This window comes from Panthera pardus, unplaced genomic scaffold (genome assembly GCF_024362965.1).
Source record: "Panthera pardus isolate Hobbes unplaced genomic scaffold, ASM2436296v1 HiC_scaffold_16, whole genome shotgun sequence".
Classification (NCBI taxonomy): Eukaryota; Metazoa; Chordata; class Mammalia; order Carnivora; family Felidae; genus Panthera; species Panthera pardus.
The window spans coordinates 157,084,434-157,104,620 of NW_026526721.1; the positions used below are offsets into that span (position 1 = coordinate 157,084,434).

The following is a 20,187-nucleotide window of genomic DNA, read 5'->3' on the forward strand; positions in this document are numbered from 1 at the left end:
AGGAGCACTTATTTACCAGCTCCCCACCCGTAGTTTCTCCAGGCCTGCTAACACCATTGCACCTTCTAATTGCCCATGCCCTTAAAAAGGCCAGCTGTCTGCCCTGGGGCATTGAGGGAAATCCCTGGTGCAGAAAAGGAAAATTCTTGCTGAATGCTTTCTGCTAAGTGAGTCAAAGCCTGAAAGAACTGTTTATTGCAGCCATTTGAATCAGAAGCATGGGCAAGGGACTACAAAGCAGGACATGGTGCTAGAGATAAAAATTTGGAAGTCATCAATGTGTATGTAAACATACATAATGTCCTCTTGAGCTGGAAAGTGACTAAATAGAAGGAAATTTCCCCTGTCACACTTCAAATAAAACCATTTAAGCAACCATCCATTCTACCCATTCTTACCCTGGTAAGTTTGACTTTGACATAGTAGCCACTGGCATAGCTCCCTTCTGTCTGAGGTTATCTCATATTGGATACTGAAATAGGGATTCCCTCCTCCACAAACAAGATAATAGACTGCAGTGATGGCCCTAATTCAAATGGAAATTTTTACAGGCATAAATATAGGATCCCTTGCAGAGATGCTAGAGTGTGGACACCTGCACCATAGTCATTCCTGCAACTGGTGTGCAGCCATGTACAGCCATACACACAGAATAAATTTGTGCTTGCTTCAGTCTCTCACTCAGACCAGAAGTGCTTGTCTCCTGAAGAAACCTTACTTGGAAGTACAGGCAACTAAGCAGCAATCAGAAGAAACACTTAGGAAGTGATTGATTCACAGCACTTTTAAATTACTTAAAGCACTGAAGAGCTTAGACTAGACCGTTTCTAAGGTCCTATTCCCCTCACAGATTTCCATTGTGTTCTATTTTGGACTTGTTACATTGAGTAATTGAGTTCTGCCTCAATGGCACAATCAAAGACTTTTATGATCAAAGAGCATGAGTTCCTGGAGCCAGAGGAAAGAGTCGTGGCTCATCCTTGGCTGCTCTGAATCTGAAGCCCTCTAGTGGGGAGAGTTAATTGAGGTTCCCAAATCTGGACTTTAATATCTGAAGTAAAATATTTGGACTTTGATTTTTTTTCTAGAGGTAAAATAGGATCATCAATTAAAAGAAACACATATAAAGGTTCCAATATGTTGTTATTTGCTGAACATCAGATTATATAATATTCCTGGACAGAAGATTTACAATCTAAACTTGAATAAGAAGCTAACCCTGGAGAATGTATTGAAAATACTTAGGAGAAAGAAAGGTGATTATGTCTTGGGGGATCACCACATTTATTCTTTTGTTATTCATTTTTAGATGGTGAAAGAATGTCTCCTGACACTGTGTCAGGACAGAAGTTTTTCCTTTCATCCCCTTTGCTCCTTTCATCCTCATCCTTAGTTACTGGGGAGTGTGTGGTGGGGAGGGGTGTCTCTTACCAGAAAAAAAAGAAATTAAGTATTTTAAAGAGAGGAATATAATGCAGAAGATAGGCTAAATTCACAGAGAAAACAAATAGAGTTTCATGTTCCCAGAGATTCATAACAGAAAGCCACTACCACCCCTTGAAGCAAAGGGACATCAAGGTACCTGGTGGAAGCTGCACCACAGTAAGCCTGACCAGCAAGAGATGGAGTCTCAAAGAAGATGCAGCTGGTGTCTGACAGGCAGCCTAAGGTAGAGAAAATATCCCTTCTCCATTTTCCTACCAGTGTCCTCCATTGGCCAAATCTCACCCAAAGCCAACTGACCCAGGAGTGTGGAAAACACCCCTATGATTCAGAACAGGGCAGAGGAAGGGTGTGGAATTACTCTGAGTACAAACTGGCCAGTGACTGGTATGTTACAGAGTAAAAGTAATACTGTCAAAGCTGATAAATATTAGTAATAGAGAGGTCTTGTAGTCTTCTGGATGTTTGTAGAAGTAGACCATGGATCTGTAGGGCTGGCTTCATGGGCACATGGGCTGTGTAGTTCCACAAGGCCAACAAATTATGTAGCCAGTTCTGTGCATTAATAACCTACAGCTGTAGTTGTGGAATGTAGAGAATGTGGCTCTGCTGTCATCCTTCAAGGATAGAGCTAGGACCTACCACACACAAAGGACACTGGAGAAGCAGTGACTCTGAAGTTGACTTTGAGGGCTGAACAGTAGTGTCAGTCAGGATCCAGGGGCAAGGGGAAGGGGTTAATAGAAAAGGGTAGGGGACTAGAAGAGAAAGGACCCCAGACTCTCACAGAGGGCTGATTCTGTGTGGACTGAGATATAAGCCAATAGGTATGGGTAAATATTCTCATCTATCTTCTGAACTCCCAAGTGTGTGAGATCTGCCACTAGGAATATTGAATCCTTTTTTGGTAAACAACTGTGCCTGTCCTTTCCAGAAATTACCAAGCACAATGAAAGGATTATGATAATCATTTCACAGAAGAGAACAAGAGATCCATGAAAACTTGTATAAACACACCTAATCTCCTATGGTTTTCTGTGAAAGCAGTTTGGTATGGGGAATTTAAAATCTGTAGTAAAGATTAGAAATTTCTTATTCAGAACACTCAATTGCTTGAATTTGCAATTTCCTATGCTACTAAACTCTTCCCATTCTTTTTTTATGCATTGCTTAACAGTTATGGGTCATAAAAGTTTTTAAATTCTTGGGTCTATAGCTGTATTTAAGATCATCTGTTTTTATTCAGACCAAAGAAGCTAGATTCTTGAATTTTTATCTTTTATTTTATTGAGATCTTAGTAGCAAAAAAATATTTTGTAGGCAATAAATGTCAGAATTATATAGAATCTATTGAGGTTTTTGTTTAACAAATCAACCTAATGTTTACAACCTGCTAGGCATTTGTTCTAAGTGCTTTACAAATATTTGCACACAAAACTCTACACATCTTTAGTCCTCCACTGGGGCTCTTTAACAAAAATATTAATAAGAGAAAAACAGTTTAATGAATACAGTGTACATCATGCAGGAGAAACCTCAACAAAGGGTAACTCAAAGTGATGGCTTAGAACTCTGGCCTATAAGATGCTATCATCTTCAACAAAGAACAATAACTTTGTTTAGAAGTGGCAGGACAAAGGAAAATGGTTTTAGTCTTCCTAGGGTGGCAAACTGCAGGAAGATCAATATATGGGAAGAAACTAATGGAGGAAGGTTTATTTGAAAATTCCTCTAGTACCAGCTCTATGATGGTAAAGTCTAGAGTCATCTCCAGTAAAGCAGAATTTACATCCTGCCTTTAGGCAGAGGGCAAGGGGAGGGAGGTAGAGAAAGCTTTTTCTGTATTTGCTACTTCCTAATTGTCTTTAGCTCCAAATAATTTTTATGTCAAAGAGTCATATTTTGGGTAACATATTTGGTTTCTTTCAGGAGACACTATTATTTCATTCTACAGTTGAGAAAACTGAGGCACAAAGTGAACAAGCATGTAGCCTGAATTCCCTAAAATAGCTTTTCCTATTCTGTTATTCTTAAACTGGTTTCCCTTTTACTGGGGGTTTTTCACAAGAAGAAAGAAACAAGGGAAGTTTCTAGATCATTTACACCTCCTTTACCCGAGTTCTATTTTATAGAAGCTCCTAAGGATACTCCTCTTAAACGGCTCATCCAAACTGCCATAGTAGTCTGTGCATCATACCTACCAGCCTTTAACGTCCACACACATTGTGTTAAAAATCACCAAGTTTATCTTAAAACATACAAAATGCAAAGATTAACAGAAGGTATCTGCCCTGAAAGAGATAGAAAGAGCTGAAAGCAATGTGTTAGCAGGCAGGCAGGAATACCTGATGCTCCTTGCCTCCAACACACACACACACACACACACACACACACACACACACACACACGTATGGAGAAGGGTAGCAGGGAAGCTTCCTTGAGGGGTGACCCTCATACTAAATCTTGAAGGAGAATATGTAGTTCACCAAGCAGAAAAGCAAAAAAAGAATTTCCAGGACTAGCATGTAAAGACGCATAAGCATGACACAGCATATAAAGAGCAGGATATGTGTGGTGTTAGAAGATAGTTTTCCAAAAAAAAAGATAAAGTCATGACTCTCATAGAGATGTAAAAATGAACTTGTGCTAACTTTCTCTCATTAGGCAGATTTTATAAATACCAGTTCAAAGGATAAGTCTAAAACGCAGACACACAGATCAGGAATATTGAAATGAATGTGCCAATTGAGGCAAAACTGGCTTCTTCCACAGTGAGAGTGGGAAGTCAACTGAGGCTAAGACAGGATTTGCATGTCCAGAGACCATTATTTTGTATTGCTACCACTTATTTTAAAATTAGTAAGATATGTCCCATAGAATCAGAATCAGATAATGCAGAAGGGTGACTCCTACATATCGTTTTCCACTGAAGCACAACTTTTCCCCTACAGGGACAACAAGAGACAAAATTTGTTAAATATTCAGTGGCCACAGGAGAGAACCATAAAAGGTTTGGACTTCTTTCTGCTAGTTTTAGTCTCTAAGTAAAGGAGGTTCATGAAGGACCAATCTGGGAATGCCAGGATCTCTGACATGGGAGGGGCAGGGCAAGGCCTGGCAGCAGGTGGAAACCTCACTGAAATACCACAAGTGGCACCTGCCGGACACCAAGACCTGACCTTTACCTCACACCTGCTTGTATTCACTGACCTTTGTTCCACATTTTTCCTTAATCTCTTTTTTCCAGCTCATCTCTTAACTTGGGTAAATGGGAAGTGAAACTTCCCTTCAGCCATAGCGACTGCCCTAAGACCTCCAGCCAGCCCAGGCCACCCAGACCAGTTTGAATTTAACTTCTGACTCATGCTTGTGCAGATGGACCATGTTATGACCTCTAGAATAACTGATGATTACCTTAACTCATCATAATACTAAAATCCCCACCCAAGAGGGGCGTCTGGCTGTCTCAGTTGGTTAAGCAAGTGTCCGAATTCAGCTCAGGTCATGATCTTGTGGTCCATGAGTTCGAGCCCCGTGTCCTACTCTGTGCTTACAGTTCAGAGCCTGGAGCCTGCTTCAGATTCTGTGTGTTATGTGTCTGTTTCTGCCCCTCCCCTGGTCACACTCTGTCTCTCTCAAAAATAATAAACATTAAAAAATAAATAAATAAATAAATAAATAAAATCTCAACCCCAGAAGGATCCTCAGCCTCATTTATATAACAAACAACGTATGTATAGGCATGTTTCCTTAAGGCACATGGACAACTTCTACCTACCCTACATATGATGACAAGGCTTCCCTATCTAAATATGCAACTTAACCCTAAATGAGAGGAACCCATTCACCCATGTTCTTGGAGTCATGGCTTTGGAAGCCACTCCCTATTATCTCCTTATTTGCTGCAAATGAACTTTTCTTTGCGTGACAACTCAACCTGGTGCAGTTTCTGGCTCACCAAGTAGCAAACTCAAGGTTGGTTTGGTTACATAAGGACAGAGGCATGAATACAATTTAGGAGGCTGATGCCGTGGGTCAAATTCTGAGAGCCAGGCCCAAAGTAATGGCAAAGAGCAGAGAGAGTGGCTGACAAACACAGGAAGTAGAATCAAGCAGATGTAATGAATGTGGCTGTGGCGACAGAAGTGGAAAGAAGTGGTCTCTGATCGTTTCTAGATTCTCGGCTTACACAAATGGGTGGACAGTGGCACATCCACCAACACAGGAGGAGGAAGCTTGTCGAGGAAGGACTAAGCTCAGTTTTGCACATCTGGAGCTTGAGGTGTCTATACGGTATGTGGGTGACTATATTGAGAAGGCTGAAGGAACGGGACCCCAGAGGACGGGACGGTTAGAAGCCACTGGCTGACACTCATCTTTGCCAGTGGCTAGTCAGGAGGGGCAGCAGGCGAGAGAAAGGGCCCCCAGCGGCTGCTGGAGGTTCCGGCCTAGGAAGGCGACTCGGGCCACAGACCCAGGCAACGAGGCCCTCACGCGTAGGCCGCACCTGCTTGGGGCACTTCCGCCCGTTGGGCCCCGCCCGTCCTGCCCGGGGGGTAGCGCGGGCCCCACTTCCGCTTCCGCCCCGGATCCAGACTGCAGGCGGGCGGCCCGGAGCGGGGCTGAGGGCGGTAGGAGCTCCGCGGCGGGGGCGGCCTTCGCGCGGCTGGTGGGCTCCTGTGAGTGGGTGCGGCAGGCCTCGGTGGGCCTTGGCCGTGGACTGGGCTGGCCGCCTAGGGCGGATGCGGCCGCCGCTGCCCTCGGGCCCCGCGGCGGCCCCCGGGCGGGAAGGCGACGCGCGAGGCCTGAGGAAGCGAGGCCGGCGGCCAGGGCCAGGCGCAGCGGGAAGTTGTGGCCCTGAGGCCACGGGACGCGAGGAGAGCAGGCAGAAGAGGAGAATGGTGGCCCGAGCGTCTGGGAGAGAAGAGGTGGAAAGTGACAAGTCGGGTGAGGGTGAGGCGTATGGGACTGGGAAGGCCGAGGTGAGGCGGCGGGAGGAGGGCCAGGGTTGGCGGGGGTGGGGGGCTTCGGGCCGCTCAGACCCTCGGGGCTTAGCCTTAGAAGCAGCGAAGGAGGCGGAGCTCCCCTTGCAGCCGGGAGGACCAGTGAGAGAGGCCTCCTAGATCGCCCGCATTCTAGCGTTTGCATCTCAGCCTGCCCCCGTGTTGTTTCACACGAGTGTGTAACTTGAATTTGCATTGAGCTTTATCGATGCGCGTGATTGACCGGGAGCCCTTGGTCAGAATTACTTTCAGAGGAATTCCTATTAGTGGTCCCTTTTGGCTACTGTGAAGTGATGTTGATGCTAGCGATTATTCAGCTGGCTTGGAATTTATACGGGTTTGTATGGAGTTCCTTAGCGGAAATTAGGTTTTTCATTTGAAAACAGAAGTGTATTCCCATACAGCTAGCTATTCAGGGAAATAAATGTGGATGGCTTCACAGTTTTTTATTTTAAGTGGTGTTGCTTTTTCCTCCTCAATATAAAAATCTTTTCTGGTATGTTTTGTTGTTTTGATCAGCCAAGGAAAAAAGAAAAGTCACTGAAGCTTCAAGTGATGATCCACAGCCAGGGATTGACCTGGTAAGAAAGGAATCATTAACCAGTTTGGAATCTTTCCAAACAGTGGAGTGCAGTGAAGTTCAAAGTATGGCTTTCTTGCAGTCTTTGGGTAAGGAGAGTTTGGTAGAAGGTATTAAAAGAAGAATTCAAATTAAAAAACTTAAAAGCTTAGAGAGCCCTCCTCTCAAAATAACTGACAATAAGGCTACACAAAATATTAAGGTTGAATTCCAAGATGACCTGTACAAGAATACTCCAAAATATTCTTGTAACAGCTTGTCACCTGGAGTAGAAAATAATTCCGTTTTAAAGTTACATGATTACAATTTTTTCCCCCATTCCAAGGGTTGTAATGATGGAAATAACCTTGCATATAAACCTGATGGTGGATGTATGCACGTTCCAGAAAATTCCTCGAAGTTAAAGAAAGAAAACCTCAGGAGTCTTGCAGATAAGAGTGACACAAATAATATTCCCCAGCTCTTACAGACTGAAGAACACTTAATGGGAGTAAATAGGTTATTATTTGAAGAAGCTGATTTACACCAAAGTAAAATTAATGGCTTGCTTTCCTGCCTTCAAAATGAAAAAAATAAATATTCAATAGAGGAGAACAATATTGGGAGAAAACCCAGGAAAAGGATGAAAGTGTCTGAAAAAGGAGATGAAATGGTTATTGAGATGAACTGCTGTAATGTGTATAACAAATCTGAATTGGTGTTACAAGACAACCAAACAGGTGCTGAGGGCAAAGGAGCAGAGACTTTAGAGGCTAAAAAAAGTCCTTTAAAAGTTTTGAGAAAAGTAAACCATAATACACTCTCCCCAATGGATCATTTATTAAGTCTTCCAGAAATAGGAAAAAATACAAGTCCTGAACATCATGTAAATGCTATGTTTCAGAAAACCCTTGAGCCACTTGTGGAAGAAGAAACAAAGAACACTTCAGAGCCCTTAGGATTTAAAGGCATGGAGCCGGAAGAGTATTTTAAGTCAATGCAAAGCTCAGTAGTGAAATTATCTAGTGATTGCCATCTTACTGAAAAGAGATCTTCACGGGAAGACTTGAGAAATGAAGCTGAAGAATCGAAGTCAGGCTGTCACAGAACAATACCGATGACTGGTAAAAGAACTTGGCCTTGTTATTCATGTGCTAGAATATCTGCCCAGTGTTGGAAAAAGTCTTCCTTGCCAGATTCAAATAACTTTCTTCCTGGGTCTCAGCAAAGTTTTAGGCAAGATGATTTTCTTAAACACCAAACAAATCAAACTCACTTAATTGATTCTAAATTATCATTACAGAGTACCATAACAAAAACAAATGGTGAATCTTCAAGCAAAGAAAAATTGAATTCTAATTTAAGTTGTTTGTCTTCAGTCTCTGCAGTAGAACCTACTTTGACGATTATAAAGGAACCTACAATTGATGATGGTAAAAAGATGAAGTCAGAGGAATGGAGCAGAAGTGGGTCAGAGGTAGTTTCTAATACTGATGAAGATACTCCGCTAACTAATGTGACTCAAAACTTAACAGGAAGTAAAAAAAAAGATAGAGGGAATTTAACAAAACTTAATTTGACAGTGGCTTCACAGGATGGCCAGGAAGCAAATAACTCTCTAGGCAAAACGATTCATCGAAAAGCATGCATTGCTAAGCAAACACTTGTGGTTCCAGACTTGGTTAAAATATTGAACACAGGAAGACTGACTAATTTTAAAATTCCATTACTTAAGAATAAAACAGAAAAAAGAAAAGAAATAAATGCCAGGTCATCAGAGAGAGATGCATATAGTCCCCTAGAACTTCTTGACAATTTATCTGGAGCAGAGGTAAGACAAAGTAGGAGTAAAGAAAATGTCTCCACAGTAACATCAGGACCTCAGTCTTTGAGTATACAAAATAGTGTAACTCCAGTGCAAGCTGATTCTGACTCATGCATGTGTAAGAATTCCTGTGGTATTTCTCCAAACTTTTTAAAGGAAAGCAATGATACTAAACCATCTAACTGCATCTCTGAACCAGGCAATATTATTTCTAATAAGGAAGCTGTTTCTCTCACAATTGAAAGAAATAGTTTTTCTTGTGATCTTGGGTGTATGGAGAAAAGTTGTGCCTTCTCTAATAAACAAGAAACATTCAAACCAGTTTTCTCTGAAGTTAGTGGTAGAGAAATGACTAAGAACTTTTCAGAAATTAAAATGGGGTTTCCAGATATTCTGAAAGCATATGAAGATGATGTCCTCTTAATTGATGTCATTCAAGATGACCCAGATCTCTTTGGGGTCTCCAATGAAGGGGAGCTCTCATTTACTTCAGAGGTCCCTATGATAAGCCAGGATCCCATTGTTGCCGAAGAGCACCAATCAACAGACTCTAAGCACGTGGAACTTCCAGAAAAAAAAGAAACAAGCGATGACTTGAGGTATGCATGTTAAAGTATGCCTTTTGGTGCAGATTATTGTTGGGGGTTTCAAAAGCACTTTCTGCTCTTAGGTATCACTGATTTATTCAGTGATCATTGAAACTCCATTATGTTTTTAATACAGTTATTTACTAAATGTAATATAACACATTACTGCTGAAACCTGGAAATGTCATTATGCTAAAATTTAGAGTCAAAATAAAGCAATTCTATTTTGGATATTATGGGCACATTAGCAGTTCAGAATTTAAAATGGTGATTTGTAAATTTCTGACACTGATGCTTTCAAAAGTCAATTAAATTTATTTTCCTATGTTCTTAAATTATTACAAATATGCAGATATACTTTTATTTCAGCCAAGTTACTAAGAACAGTACTGTACATTTTAACCCATTTTCTGTGTCTTCCTTATTAGATAAAAAATTCATTTTTCAAGGAACACAGAAACCTTGGAAAGGTTTATTTGACATATTTAGGACTTGAGAGTAGAATCAAAAGTTAAACCACTTTTCAGAAGAAAATGGCGTAAAATTTTTCTCATGGTTCTACTTTTAAGGTGATGGTTTTAAATGATGGTTTAGTCCCCAAAGAGGGCAGTTTTGCCTAAGGCAACTGTAAATGGAACCAAGTAGTAACCTTCATGCTCAGGAATTTGGTCTATTCTGGTTGATCCAAATTTTATTTTATGTTATGTCATATTTTACTAAATTTTTATGATTCTTCAAGCTCTAATCTATACGTTACAACACTTGAATAATGCAGTGTTTTGTGAACAGACTCAAAAGGAAACATGAAAACCCTTTCCACTAAGATTCAGTGTTACATTACTTAAATCTCTTTGGTATTTATACATTTTACTTATAGTTATTTTTGTGATATATTCTTGATGTTTTTAGTGTTCCAAGAACTTTTTTTTTAATTTTTTTTTTAATGTTTATTTATTATTGAGAGACAGACACAGAGCATGAGCAGGGGAGGGTTAGAGAGAGGGGGGAGACACAGAATCCGAAGCATGCTCCAGGCTCCGAGCTGTCAGTACAGAGCCCAGCGCGGGGCCCGAACTCACAAACTGCGAGATCATGACCTGAGCCGAAGTCGGTCGCCCAACCGACTGAGCCACCCAGGCGCCCCTCAAGAGCTTTTAACTTATCAAATAGAGTACTTTCTGTTTGCCAAATGGAAGACTAAGCTTTATTATGTATTTTTAGCAGTATAATGAGATAGGATGATAGTTTGCCCATTTCAAAGATGGAAAAAGAAAGATGACAAGTTGTCACTTGTCTAGGGTCACACTGCTAATAACATAATCTGGCTATGAACTGAGGCCTGTCTTACTTTAGAATTAGTGCTAAAAAAAGAAAAAATTTAATGATTAAGAACTTGACCTTTATAGTCTTTATCGGTTTTTAATCTTCTTGCCGCCTATCAGCTATGGGACCTTTTAGGCAAATTATTTTACCTTATCTGTTAAAGGGGAAGATACTTGCTTCTGGATTGTGTGGGTTAAATCAAAGAGGAGATTTTGGTTTTAGCATGGCACTGAGTGAGGAGTAAGGGTTCAAAAGGAGGTAGTTAATGAAGGTGATTTTAACTCTTGGTATACCACACTTCTTTTGAGGAATACAAAGGGAAATTAGAGCAAATCCTGCATTTAAATAGAGCAGACATCTCCATTAGCTAATAAGATGTTGACAGTAAGCTACCACCAAAGGTAGAAAGAAATGTGAATTGTTAGGAAGTTTGTTTTCTATTCTTTTTTTTAGAATAATGGCTGATTTTGAAAAAAGTGATACATGTTCATTACATTAAAAGTATAAAAGGGGGGTAATCCTACCATCCAAAATAACAAATCAATTGCTAACAATTTGTAGTCATCATTTCAGACATCTATTTAGGCATATGCATAGACATATTTTAGAAAAATTATATTGTTATTTTTTAGTAAAAATATTTAATTTTATTTATTCTTGATTGAGGGGAAGGGGAACTAAAATGAAGCTAAAGGGATTGCTGAAACAATATACTTCTGTATCACAAGAGATTAGTTTCGAAAAGTCTCTCTCTAAAGTTAATAAGAGATATTTAATAGCTTGAATTTTATCATGCCTTTTAAAAATTATGTTCTAACTTCAGACAGCAGCATTTGCTTTCCAAACATGAAAGATGAGCATAACTGTACACTTTGGCTTTTCTACCAGTGTTGCCCCCAACTTTTGTGTTTTAAAAAAATGTTTTATATTGCTAAGCTTTGTGTCATTTACATTTTCTTCAGTAATCTGAATTCCCAAAGACTCTCTTAAGTTATATATTTAAATTGATTCAGTCCCTACCATTATTCTTTGTACTTTCCTCTGCTTTGGCTATTTTGATTCATTTCTTAGTTGGATAGATTTCAGAGCAGTTTTTTTCAAGAAGAGTTCATGATTGCTGTGTTCTTTAAGATCTTGGATACATAAGAACAACTATTGTGTAGGCAAAATTGGGTATAAAATTTTCAGTTTATGTTTTTCCTCTTTACAACTGTATGGTCATTCCAGCCTGCTTTCTGACTTCGTTGTGAAGTCTGAAGCCAAACCTAATTCTCCCATCATTCCTCTCTCAACTGCCACTGCTGCCTTTTCCTCCTAGCCCTTCCCCCACTCCTCCTCCTCCCTTTCCACTTCGTCTTCCTCCTATCAGCTATCAGTTGTTTCTCTTACTTTCTGTCTTGGGATTGGTAATTATGTGTCAGTTTTTCCTGGACAAGGTGAACCATTTTGGTTTGCAGTATCAAATTTACTTCAGATAATTTTTCTGATTGTCTTTGAACCTCATTTCCCTTTATTTCAAAAGTGCCAATTATACTTTTATTGGCTTTTTTTTTTCATATCTCCTTCTGAAATTTTGGTCTTCAAGTAAACTTGAAAATTTCCTCAGTTGTTATTTATTGTATTGTATTTTTTTTAATTTGATTTTACTTTTTTAGAGAAAGTGTGAGCCGGGGAAAGGGGCAGAGGGAAAGAGAGAGAGAGGGAGAGCAAATCTTAAGCAGGCTTCATGCTCAGTGCAAACCCGAATGTGTGGCTCATTCCCATGACCCTGGGATCATGACTTGAGCTGATATCAAGAGTCAGACACTCAACTAACTGAGCCACCCGGGTGTCCCCTCAGTAGTTATTTTAATATTTTTTCTGCAATAGAAATACCCGTTTTATAATCATCCACAGTGCTAGGATCAACCTTAACGGGGAAAAATGGAGGTATGATAAACAGACGGTCTGCTAATAGTTGGACACAAAGTTGTTAATGATTCTAGAACTAAATGAAGCTTAAAATATAATTTCAAATTTCAAAACTGTCCCTTTCATCAACCAGTTTTTGGTTCATATACTACTTTTTCCTCTAAGACACTAAGAGGTTGAAGCCTGTTAGACCGTGTTTGTATTTTACAGGAACAGAACTTAACGATGGGAGGGTTAGGGGGCGTCTGACTGGCTCAGTCAGTTAAGTGGCCAACTTCGGCTCAGGTAATGATCTCGTGGTTCATGGGTTCAAGCCCTGCGTCAGGCGCTGCTGTGCTGACAGCTCAGAGCCTGGAGTTTGCTTCAGATTCTGTGTCTCCCTTTCTCTCTCTGCCCCTCCCCCACTCTTACTCTGTCTCTCAAAAAATAAACACTAAGAAAAGGTTTTTTTTTTAAATAATTTTAAAAAAAAAGTATGGGAGGGTTAGGGCAGATACTGTCAGAAGCTCTGGACTGCTTCTTACTGTTAAAACATAGTCAAACCTGAATTGATTCAGTTGTTGGAGGAAGTGTTCTCAGACTTGGTTAGGGAGAATTTGTAAGATGTGTAAGTTATGTTAGAATGCTTATTCATTTTTGATCTCTACAATGGATAGAGTTCATTTTAAAACCCAAATTATCAGAAGCATATTGGAACTAATCCACTAACACTTGAACTGATGAGCTTGGTAATGCATAATTTTTGACAACGATAAAACTTTTGAATTAGCCTGTAAATACATTAGCCTGAGATTGTCTATAATAGTGCTGACCTAGAACGTAGGATTATCTTCAATCACAATTTTATTATATTCTAAGATATAAGTTGAGTGATATCATACAGTGGATCATTGAGATTTTAAGAATCTGCCAAGCATTCGAGGGAATTGCTGTGTAGGTATGGAGGAAAAATCAATGTGCCTGAAACAAAAATACATAAACAAGTACTAAGAAATACTAGTAGTTTAGAAAAGAGGGATGAAAAGGTATCTTGGAAAAGTCAGAATTTGTACTGATCCTTGAAATTTGGATTGATTTAGATTTAATAAAGGGGAAGAAGGAAAAAAAAATTGGTGGGGGAAGAAAATTAATGAAGAAAAGGTAGGCATAAGGTAAAGGTAAATATGAATATGGTTGTAGAGGGCAGATTATGAAGCATTTCCTGACTCTTTCAGGTAGAGTTAGGAGCCCTTTCTGTTCCCATAGCACCTTTTCCTATCACAATTATGGCACTGATGTTATGATAGTAATAGCTTACATGTCTCTTGCCTATTAAACTGTTGGACTTCTTGAGAGTAGGAAGTTTCCATGTCTCATTTACCTTTGCAAGCCCAGTCCCTCATACTTTGAGGGAAGGGAGAGAATTAAACTTTAAATTTCTGTCATAGTAGGCTGTGCCTCAAGCATCTAGATTAGAATATATGTAAATGAAGACAGTGAATCCTTTCTTTCTAAAGCAAATAGATGTTGATGAGTACTGGGAAATAAAACTGGATAAATAGGGTGATGCCAGATTAAGATGGTTGGAAAGTTGAGCATCAGAAATTGAAGTCACCAGGACAGGACTAATGCTGGTGATCAATGAGGACCAGTTACACCACCTTTGCAAATTGGATTTAAATCCATAAAGAGCATTGTACCTTCTGGAGCTGGTAATAATAAACACAAACTTCTAGAGGGAAAAATGCCTGACACCAAGGTTGTTCAGATGATTCAGAAGACATTCTTTCTCTCCCTGTATATTTAGATTCTGTAGCCTGTCTTTTAAGAAGCTTATGTTGCTCCATTCTGCCTTTCCACTGAATATCTGAGACACTCTATAGTGCAAAATTTTACACTGAATTGTCAGAACTGATATTTGGTGTCTACCCTGTGCTAGATACATCACTTACATTATTTTATTTAGTAGAATAATTCTGAGGTTGAAACTGGCCCTTTTTATTTTAATTCTTTTTTAAGTCCAGTTGACATACAATGTTGTATTAGTTTCAGGTATACAGTGTAGTGACTCACTATCTCTGTACCTTATGCTATGCTCACCACAAGTTTAACTACCATCTGTCACCTTACAATAGTATTACAATATCATTGACTATATTTCCTATGTTGTGCCTTTTCTTCCCATGAATTTTTCACTCCATAACTAGAATCCTGTATCTCCTATTCTCCTTAACCCACTTTTTCCATTCCCATACCTCCCTTCCCGGTAGCAATCATCAGTTCATTCTTTATAGGTTTCATTCTGCTTTTTGTTTATTCATTTGTTTTTTAGATTCCACATACGAGTGAAATCATATAGTATTTGTCTTCCTCAGTCTGACTGATTTCATTTAGCATAATACCCTGTAGGTCCATCCATGTTGTTGCAAATAGTATGACCTCTTCCTTTTTTTTTTTTTTTAGTGCTATGTAATATTCCTGTGTGTATACACTACATCTTTATCCATTCATCTATCGATGGACACTTAGGGTGCTTCCTTATCTTGGCTAATGTAAGTAATGCTGCAGTAAACATAGAGGTGCATATATTGGTATTTTCATTTTCTTTCAGTAGTACAATTATTGAGTCATAATGTACTTCTATTTTTAATTTTTTGAGGAACCTCCATACTATTTTCCACAGTGGTTGCACCAGCATTGTACAAGCGTTCCTTTTTCTCCACATCCTCACTAACACTTGTTATTTCTTGTGTTACTTATTTTAGCCATTCTGACAGGTATGAAGTGATTTTGATTTGCACCTTTCTGATGACTAGTGGTATTGAGCATCTTTTCATGTGTTCATTGGCCATCTCTGAGTCTTCTTAGGAAAAATGTCTGTTCAGTTTCTCCAAAACTAGCCCTCCTTAAAATTGAATCAAAGTGTTTAATTTTCCAAAGGACACACAGCTAGTAAGTTAGTAAGGCCTGGATCTGAACCCAGGGTAGCTTGCTCTGAAGTTTGCTCCTCAGCCCAAAACAGCCTGCTAGAACAGGGCCATTTTAGTTATTTGTAAGACTTTAATTTGATTACTCTACAGATTGCCACAGAACATTAATCTACTTTTCATCTCTTTTCTCCGTCATTTCCTCTCTAAAGTGGCGGTGGGGCAGTTTGAAGAAGTGTCATTCTTATTTTTACTTTTTTCTCTTTTGGGTCACATAAACCATTGTTTTTTTTTGTCTTTGCCAGAATATATGATATTGTACTTTATGGAATACTCATTTGTAGTAGCAAGAGACCTAGCACCTCACACCAGGGCATCAGGCCAGGCAACCTCTGGCCCAATGAACTGGATACTATAATATTTCTCTGCTTTTGGCCACTGCTATCTACAGAAAAATTGCCTCAGTAAATTTGTAGCGGCCCTATTTAGAAGCAGTATGTGAATGTGTAAATAAGTGAACACTGACCTCAAGTCAGCTAGTTAACATCTCAGAAGAAAGCAATAACATTTTGAATTTTTCTTGGGCATAGTTTTCAGACTTGTTCTGGTAGTAATAATTCTAGAGCAGTCCTGCTCAACTTTTTGTCAGTTACCCATAGCAAAGGTACATTTTGCATTACAATCCAGTACATACTTGTGAGTGTGTGAAACAGATTTATAAAAACAATATTTTCCCTACTATGAGAGATGTAGTATCATATTTTGTATTAAATTTTGTTTTATAAAAAAAAAACAAAACAAGTCCTGGGTGGAACCTATTAAACTTCATCACTCCCTTATAAAATGCTGTGGTTGGAGGATAAACTTGATGTCATCCATGTCGTTCTTCAGTTTTACTCCCCTCTCCTTGTTGCTCAAATCTCTTTTGCTTCTCTGTACTTCTATAGCTTCACTCAAGTCTGTTCGTTTCTCTCCTTTCCTCATCCTCCCCTTCATTTTTGAACCTTCCCACTCCATCAAGGGAGAGCTGTGCCTTTTCATTACAGCAGTACAAAACTGTAAAATATTTATGTGCATTACAGTGTTGCTTTATTATTTTTGTAGTTTAGATGAATTTAATTTCTTTGTGTTTCTCATCTTCAAAACAAAATTAAATTACTTCTAACAAGAGCAGCATGTACAGTTTTACCTTCCTGTGAGCTAGTTATTCATAGTAAAAAGTTTCTCATGCTTATAAGCTATACCAGCAATATTAAAAATACTATTTTAATATAGTACTTTGAAGTTGAAATTAAAGCAGTATACTTGCTATATGCCTGTTTATGGTTTTTGTTTTGTTTGCAGATATAACCTCCTATGTGTCTGGAGCTATACCTATGTGAGAATGTAACTTTCAGGATAATTAGAAACTGCAAAAACATCCTTCAGTTCTTGTGTATTTATTGAGACACTTAATTGTATTCATGCTATTACTTTAATCTCTCACAGTTTTTCCTTCCTCTCATTCTCACTGCTGCTATCTTATTCATCTTTCTCCTAGATTATTGTAATGAGCTCCTGGCTAATTCTCCCTGAACTCTCTGTTTATCCTCCTCCGTAGTGATAGTCTGTAATAGAAATTGATCTGCCAGTGACTGCTTACATTGCTTCAGTGGCTTTCTGCCCACCTGAGGATAGAGTCTAAATTGCTTGGCATGTCTTTTTAAGGCTCTTTAGTGGATTGCATCCATTCTCTCTTTGACAAATATGGTTTTGGGGGGTGGGGGGAAGGGGGGAAAAGGGTAATAACAGATACGCACAGCAAGCAGCTTGTGGTTTCTACAGTATGTCATGTGCTTGAGTCCTTTTGCATTATGTTACTTTATCTGCAAGTCCCTTTCTTTTTATTCAGCTATCCTTCAAGTCTCATCTGAGATGGTATTCTAGGAATTTGTTCTAGCAGTTTTCTTGGCACTTATCTCAGTATATTACGTCTGCTTGTATGTGAGCCTCCCATATACTGGGAGTTCCTAGACAGAAGAGAGGCATCTTCATTTGGGTCTCCCTGTGGTACCTGGCTACGAAGATGTCAGGTGCTGAGTATATATGGAGGGCAACAAGACACATCTGGGCCTTGTCCTCCCTAAGCTTTTGATCCACCAAGAGAGGCAGATATTTAAGCAAGTACAGTAAACTATAATAGAAGTGTGAGATGTTAAGGACTTCCTTTCAAAATGGTATTTAAGATGAACACTAAAGGAATTACCAAGAATTAGCCAGTTGGTGAAGAAAAGTAAATAGAATTTTGTTATAGGAGTAATAGCCTGTATAAAGGCCCACAGGGAAAGGCATGTCACAACTGAGAAACAGAGATAATGTTCCATGGCTTAGGGTTCATATGGCAAGAAATAAAGCTGCAAAATGTGCAGAAAGCTCAGTCATTAAATTACATCCTTTACAAATAGAATGACCATAGAATCTGTCTTCTGAACTGCAAAACTTTTGAGAGTGAAGTGAGGAGCTTTTAATAATTTAAGTCAAGACAACAGGACTAAACAGACCATCCTAGATAAACTGGAAGTCATGGTGAGTTTGAACTTTATCCTAACAGCATATAGGGATTCACCAAAGGACTTTTAAATTTTAAAAATCATTGTAGCTCTGGTGTGGCGGGGAGCTATTGTAATAATGAGGCCAAAGGACATGATGACTTCAAACAGAAGTGGATGTGGATTTGGGAGAGATTTAGGAAGTGAAGATTGATTAATCTGATTGATTAATCATAGGTAGGAGTTAAGAATGATACCTGATTTCTTTCTTATTTCAGAGAAGGACATGACAGTTCTCAGATATGAATGGGCAGGATTGGGGATGTGTTCTGCTCATCATGTCAAATTGTATGAGCCTTCTATTCATATTATTATTTTTTCCATTCTTTAAACTATATGTTTCCAATTGTTTTAGATCTTATGTCAGGGAGCAAATACTTCCTGTTTTCCAAAGACTTTAAAGAATGATGTATAAAATACTTTGTTTAGTTTTTCTCTTTCTTGAGTAGGAAGTAATCTTGAACCAGTGAGTGGTTGTAGAGCGTAGGCTGGGTTTAATAAAACGAATTTATTAAATGAAAAAAATGGTGGGATTATGGGCGTTTATTATATTTTATTCTTTTATATATTTCTAAATTTTTAAAAATGGAGAAATGTTTAGCCATTTGTCGCTCATATAAATGTAGTTTTCATTTGTTGAGTCTATGCTGTTGGTTTTAAAAACACTTCATTTAATCCTCACAATAACCTCATGGATAGGTGATATTCCCATTTTACAGATATGGTTAGACTGAAAGAAATAATGTTGTCATAGTTGACACAGTTAAGCGGCAGAACAATATTTGAACCTAGGTTGATCTAACTCTGATCTCTATACCCTTAACCTTTAGACCATATGTGGTCTTTAGAGACTACAAAAAAAGATTCAAACAGCTGTCAAACTGTCTTCCTTTTTACATTGGCAGTAAGCTGTACATACATAAACTTCAGAGTAGAAGTTAAACATCTTCTAGTATGGGTGTAATAGTTTAGAACTGTTAGAACTGTCATCGGGTTCTCCCTGAGTAGCAGTTTGAATGGCAGCACTCCCTAACAGTTGTGGCTTATGTGTGTGATTAAAAGAACCAAATGAGGAATCTACTTGGGTGTGCTGGGTTTCTGAACCTCCATTGTAATACTCTGTCCTTGGAGAACTTGAGCTGATCTTCACCAGCTACTAAAGCTGGTAATATATAATGTTTAGAGAAGTGGATCTGTGTAGAATCCTTTATAATGTTCAAGCTCTGTTTGCTTTATAATAGAGAACTTCCTTTACCGGATTCTGGATTGATGAAGTCAGAGGTCTGTGCTTCCTTGTCAGCAGGTAAAATTTGACGTTTTCAAAATATGTATATTGAAGTATCATTTTGTGTCTCTATTCAGGCCTAGCCAAAATGAATTCATTAAAATAGGAAGCTTCTCATTTTAGAGTTTGTTAAAACATGTTTTATAGTTTGTCAGTTTTCCTCAGTTTTATTGCTTGGTTGACAGATGAGATTGAGAGATTTTCCATTTGATTATTTAGTAAGTAACTTTGTTCAGCTTTATCTACAAAAGAGAGGATCATTGACCTTAGAAATTTTGTGGCATTATTTTTAAACGGAAGTATGTATTTAAACTTTATCACATTTTAAATTTTTTTTTTTTCAATGTTTTTTATTTATTTTTGGGACAGAGAGAGACAGAGCATGAAAGGGGGAGGGGCAGAGAGAGAGGGAGACACAGAATCGGAAACAGGCTCCAGGCTCTGAGCCATCAGCCCAGAGCCCGACGCGGGGCTCGAACTCACGGACCGCGAGATCGTGACCTGGCTGAAGTCGGAGGCTTAACCGACTGTGCCACCCAGGCGCCCCATAAACTTTATCACATTTTAAATCTGAATCCTTTTTATAATTTTTTGTAATTTACAGTTAATCATAAGTTTGAATACCTGGGTCTTCACAGGAAATATTTTGAAAGTTAATTGTACTTTAAAGTTTTAAAAACATATTTAAAATAACTGGACATAATCAAGAAACATTCTTAAATTTATCTTGATATATCTCAGTTTGTCTTAGTGCCAT

The 20,187-nt window shown here is 38.8% G+C and overlaps 1 protein-coding gene across 7 annotated transcripts in view; it reads left to right on the forward strand.

Moving 5' to 3' along the window:
* The first annotated feature begins 6,051 nt into the window (after window positions 1–6,051).
* Window positions 6,052–20,187, forward strand: part of TOPAZ1 (testis and ovary specific TOPAZ 1) — a 100,997-nt gene continuing 86,861 nt past the window's right edge. For 2 of the 7 annotated variants that reach the window (XM_019418535.2, XM_053904139.1), the window contains exons 1-4: window positions 6,052–6,396; window positions 6,966–7,027; window positions 7,352–9,429; window positions 19,387–19,448. In XM_019418535.2, coding sequence (XP_019274080.2) covers window positions 6,186–6,396; window positions 6,966–7,027; window positions 7,352–9,429; window positions 19,387–19,448 — 2,413 coding nt within the window. In that variant the 5' untranslated portion in view covers window positions 6,052–6,185. Of the gene's footprint in view, window positions 6,397–6,965; window positions 9,430–19,386; window positions 19,449–20,187 lie in introns of all 7 variants that reach the window. The other 5 variants (XM_019418537.2, XM_019418536.2, XM_019418538.2 and 2 more) reach the window with 5 other exon arrangements.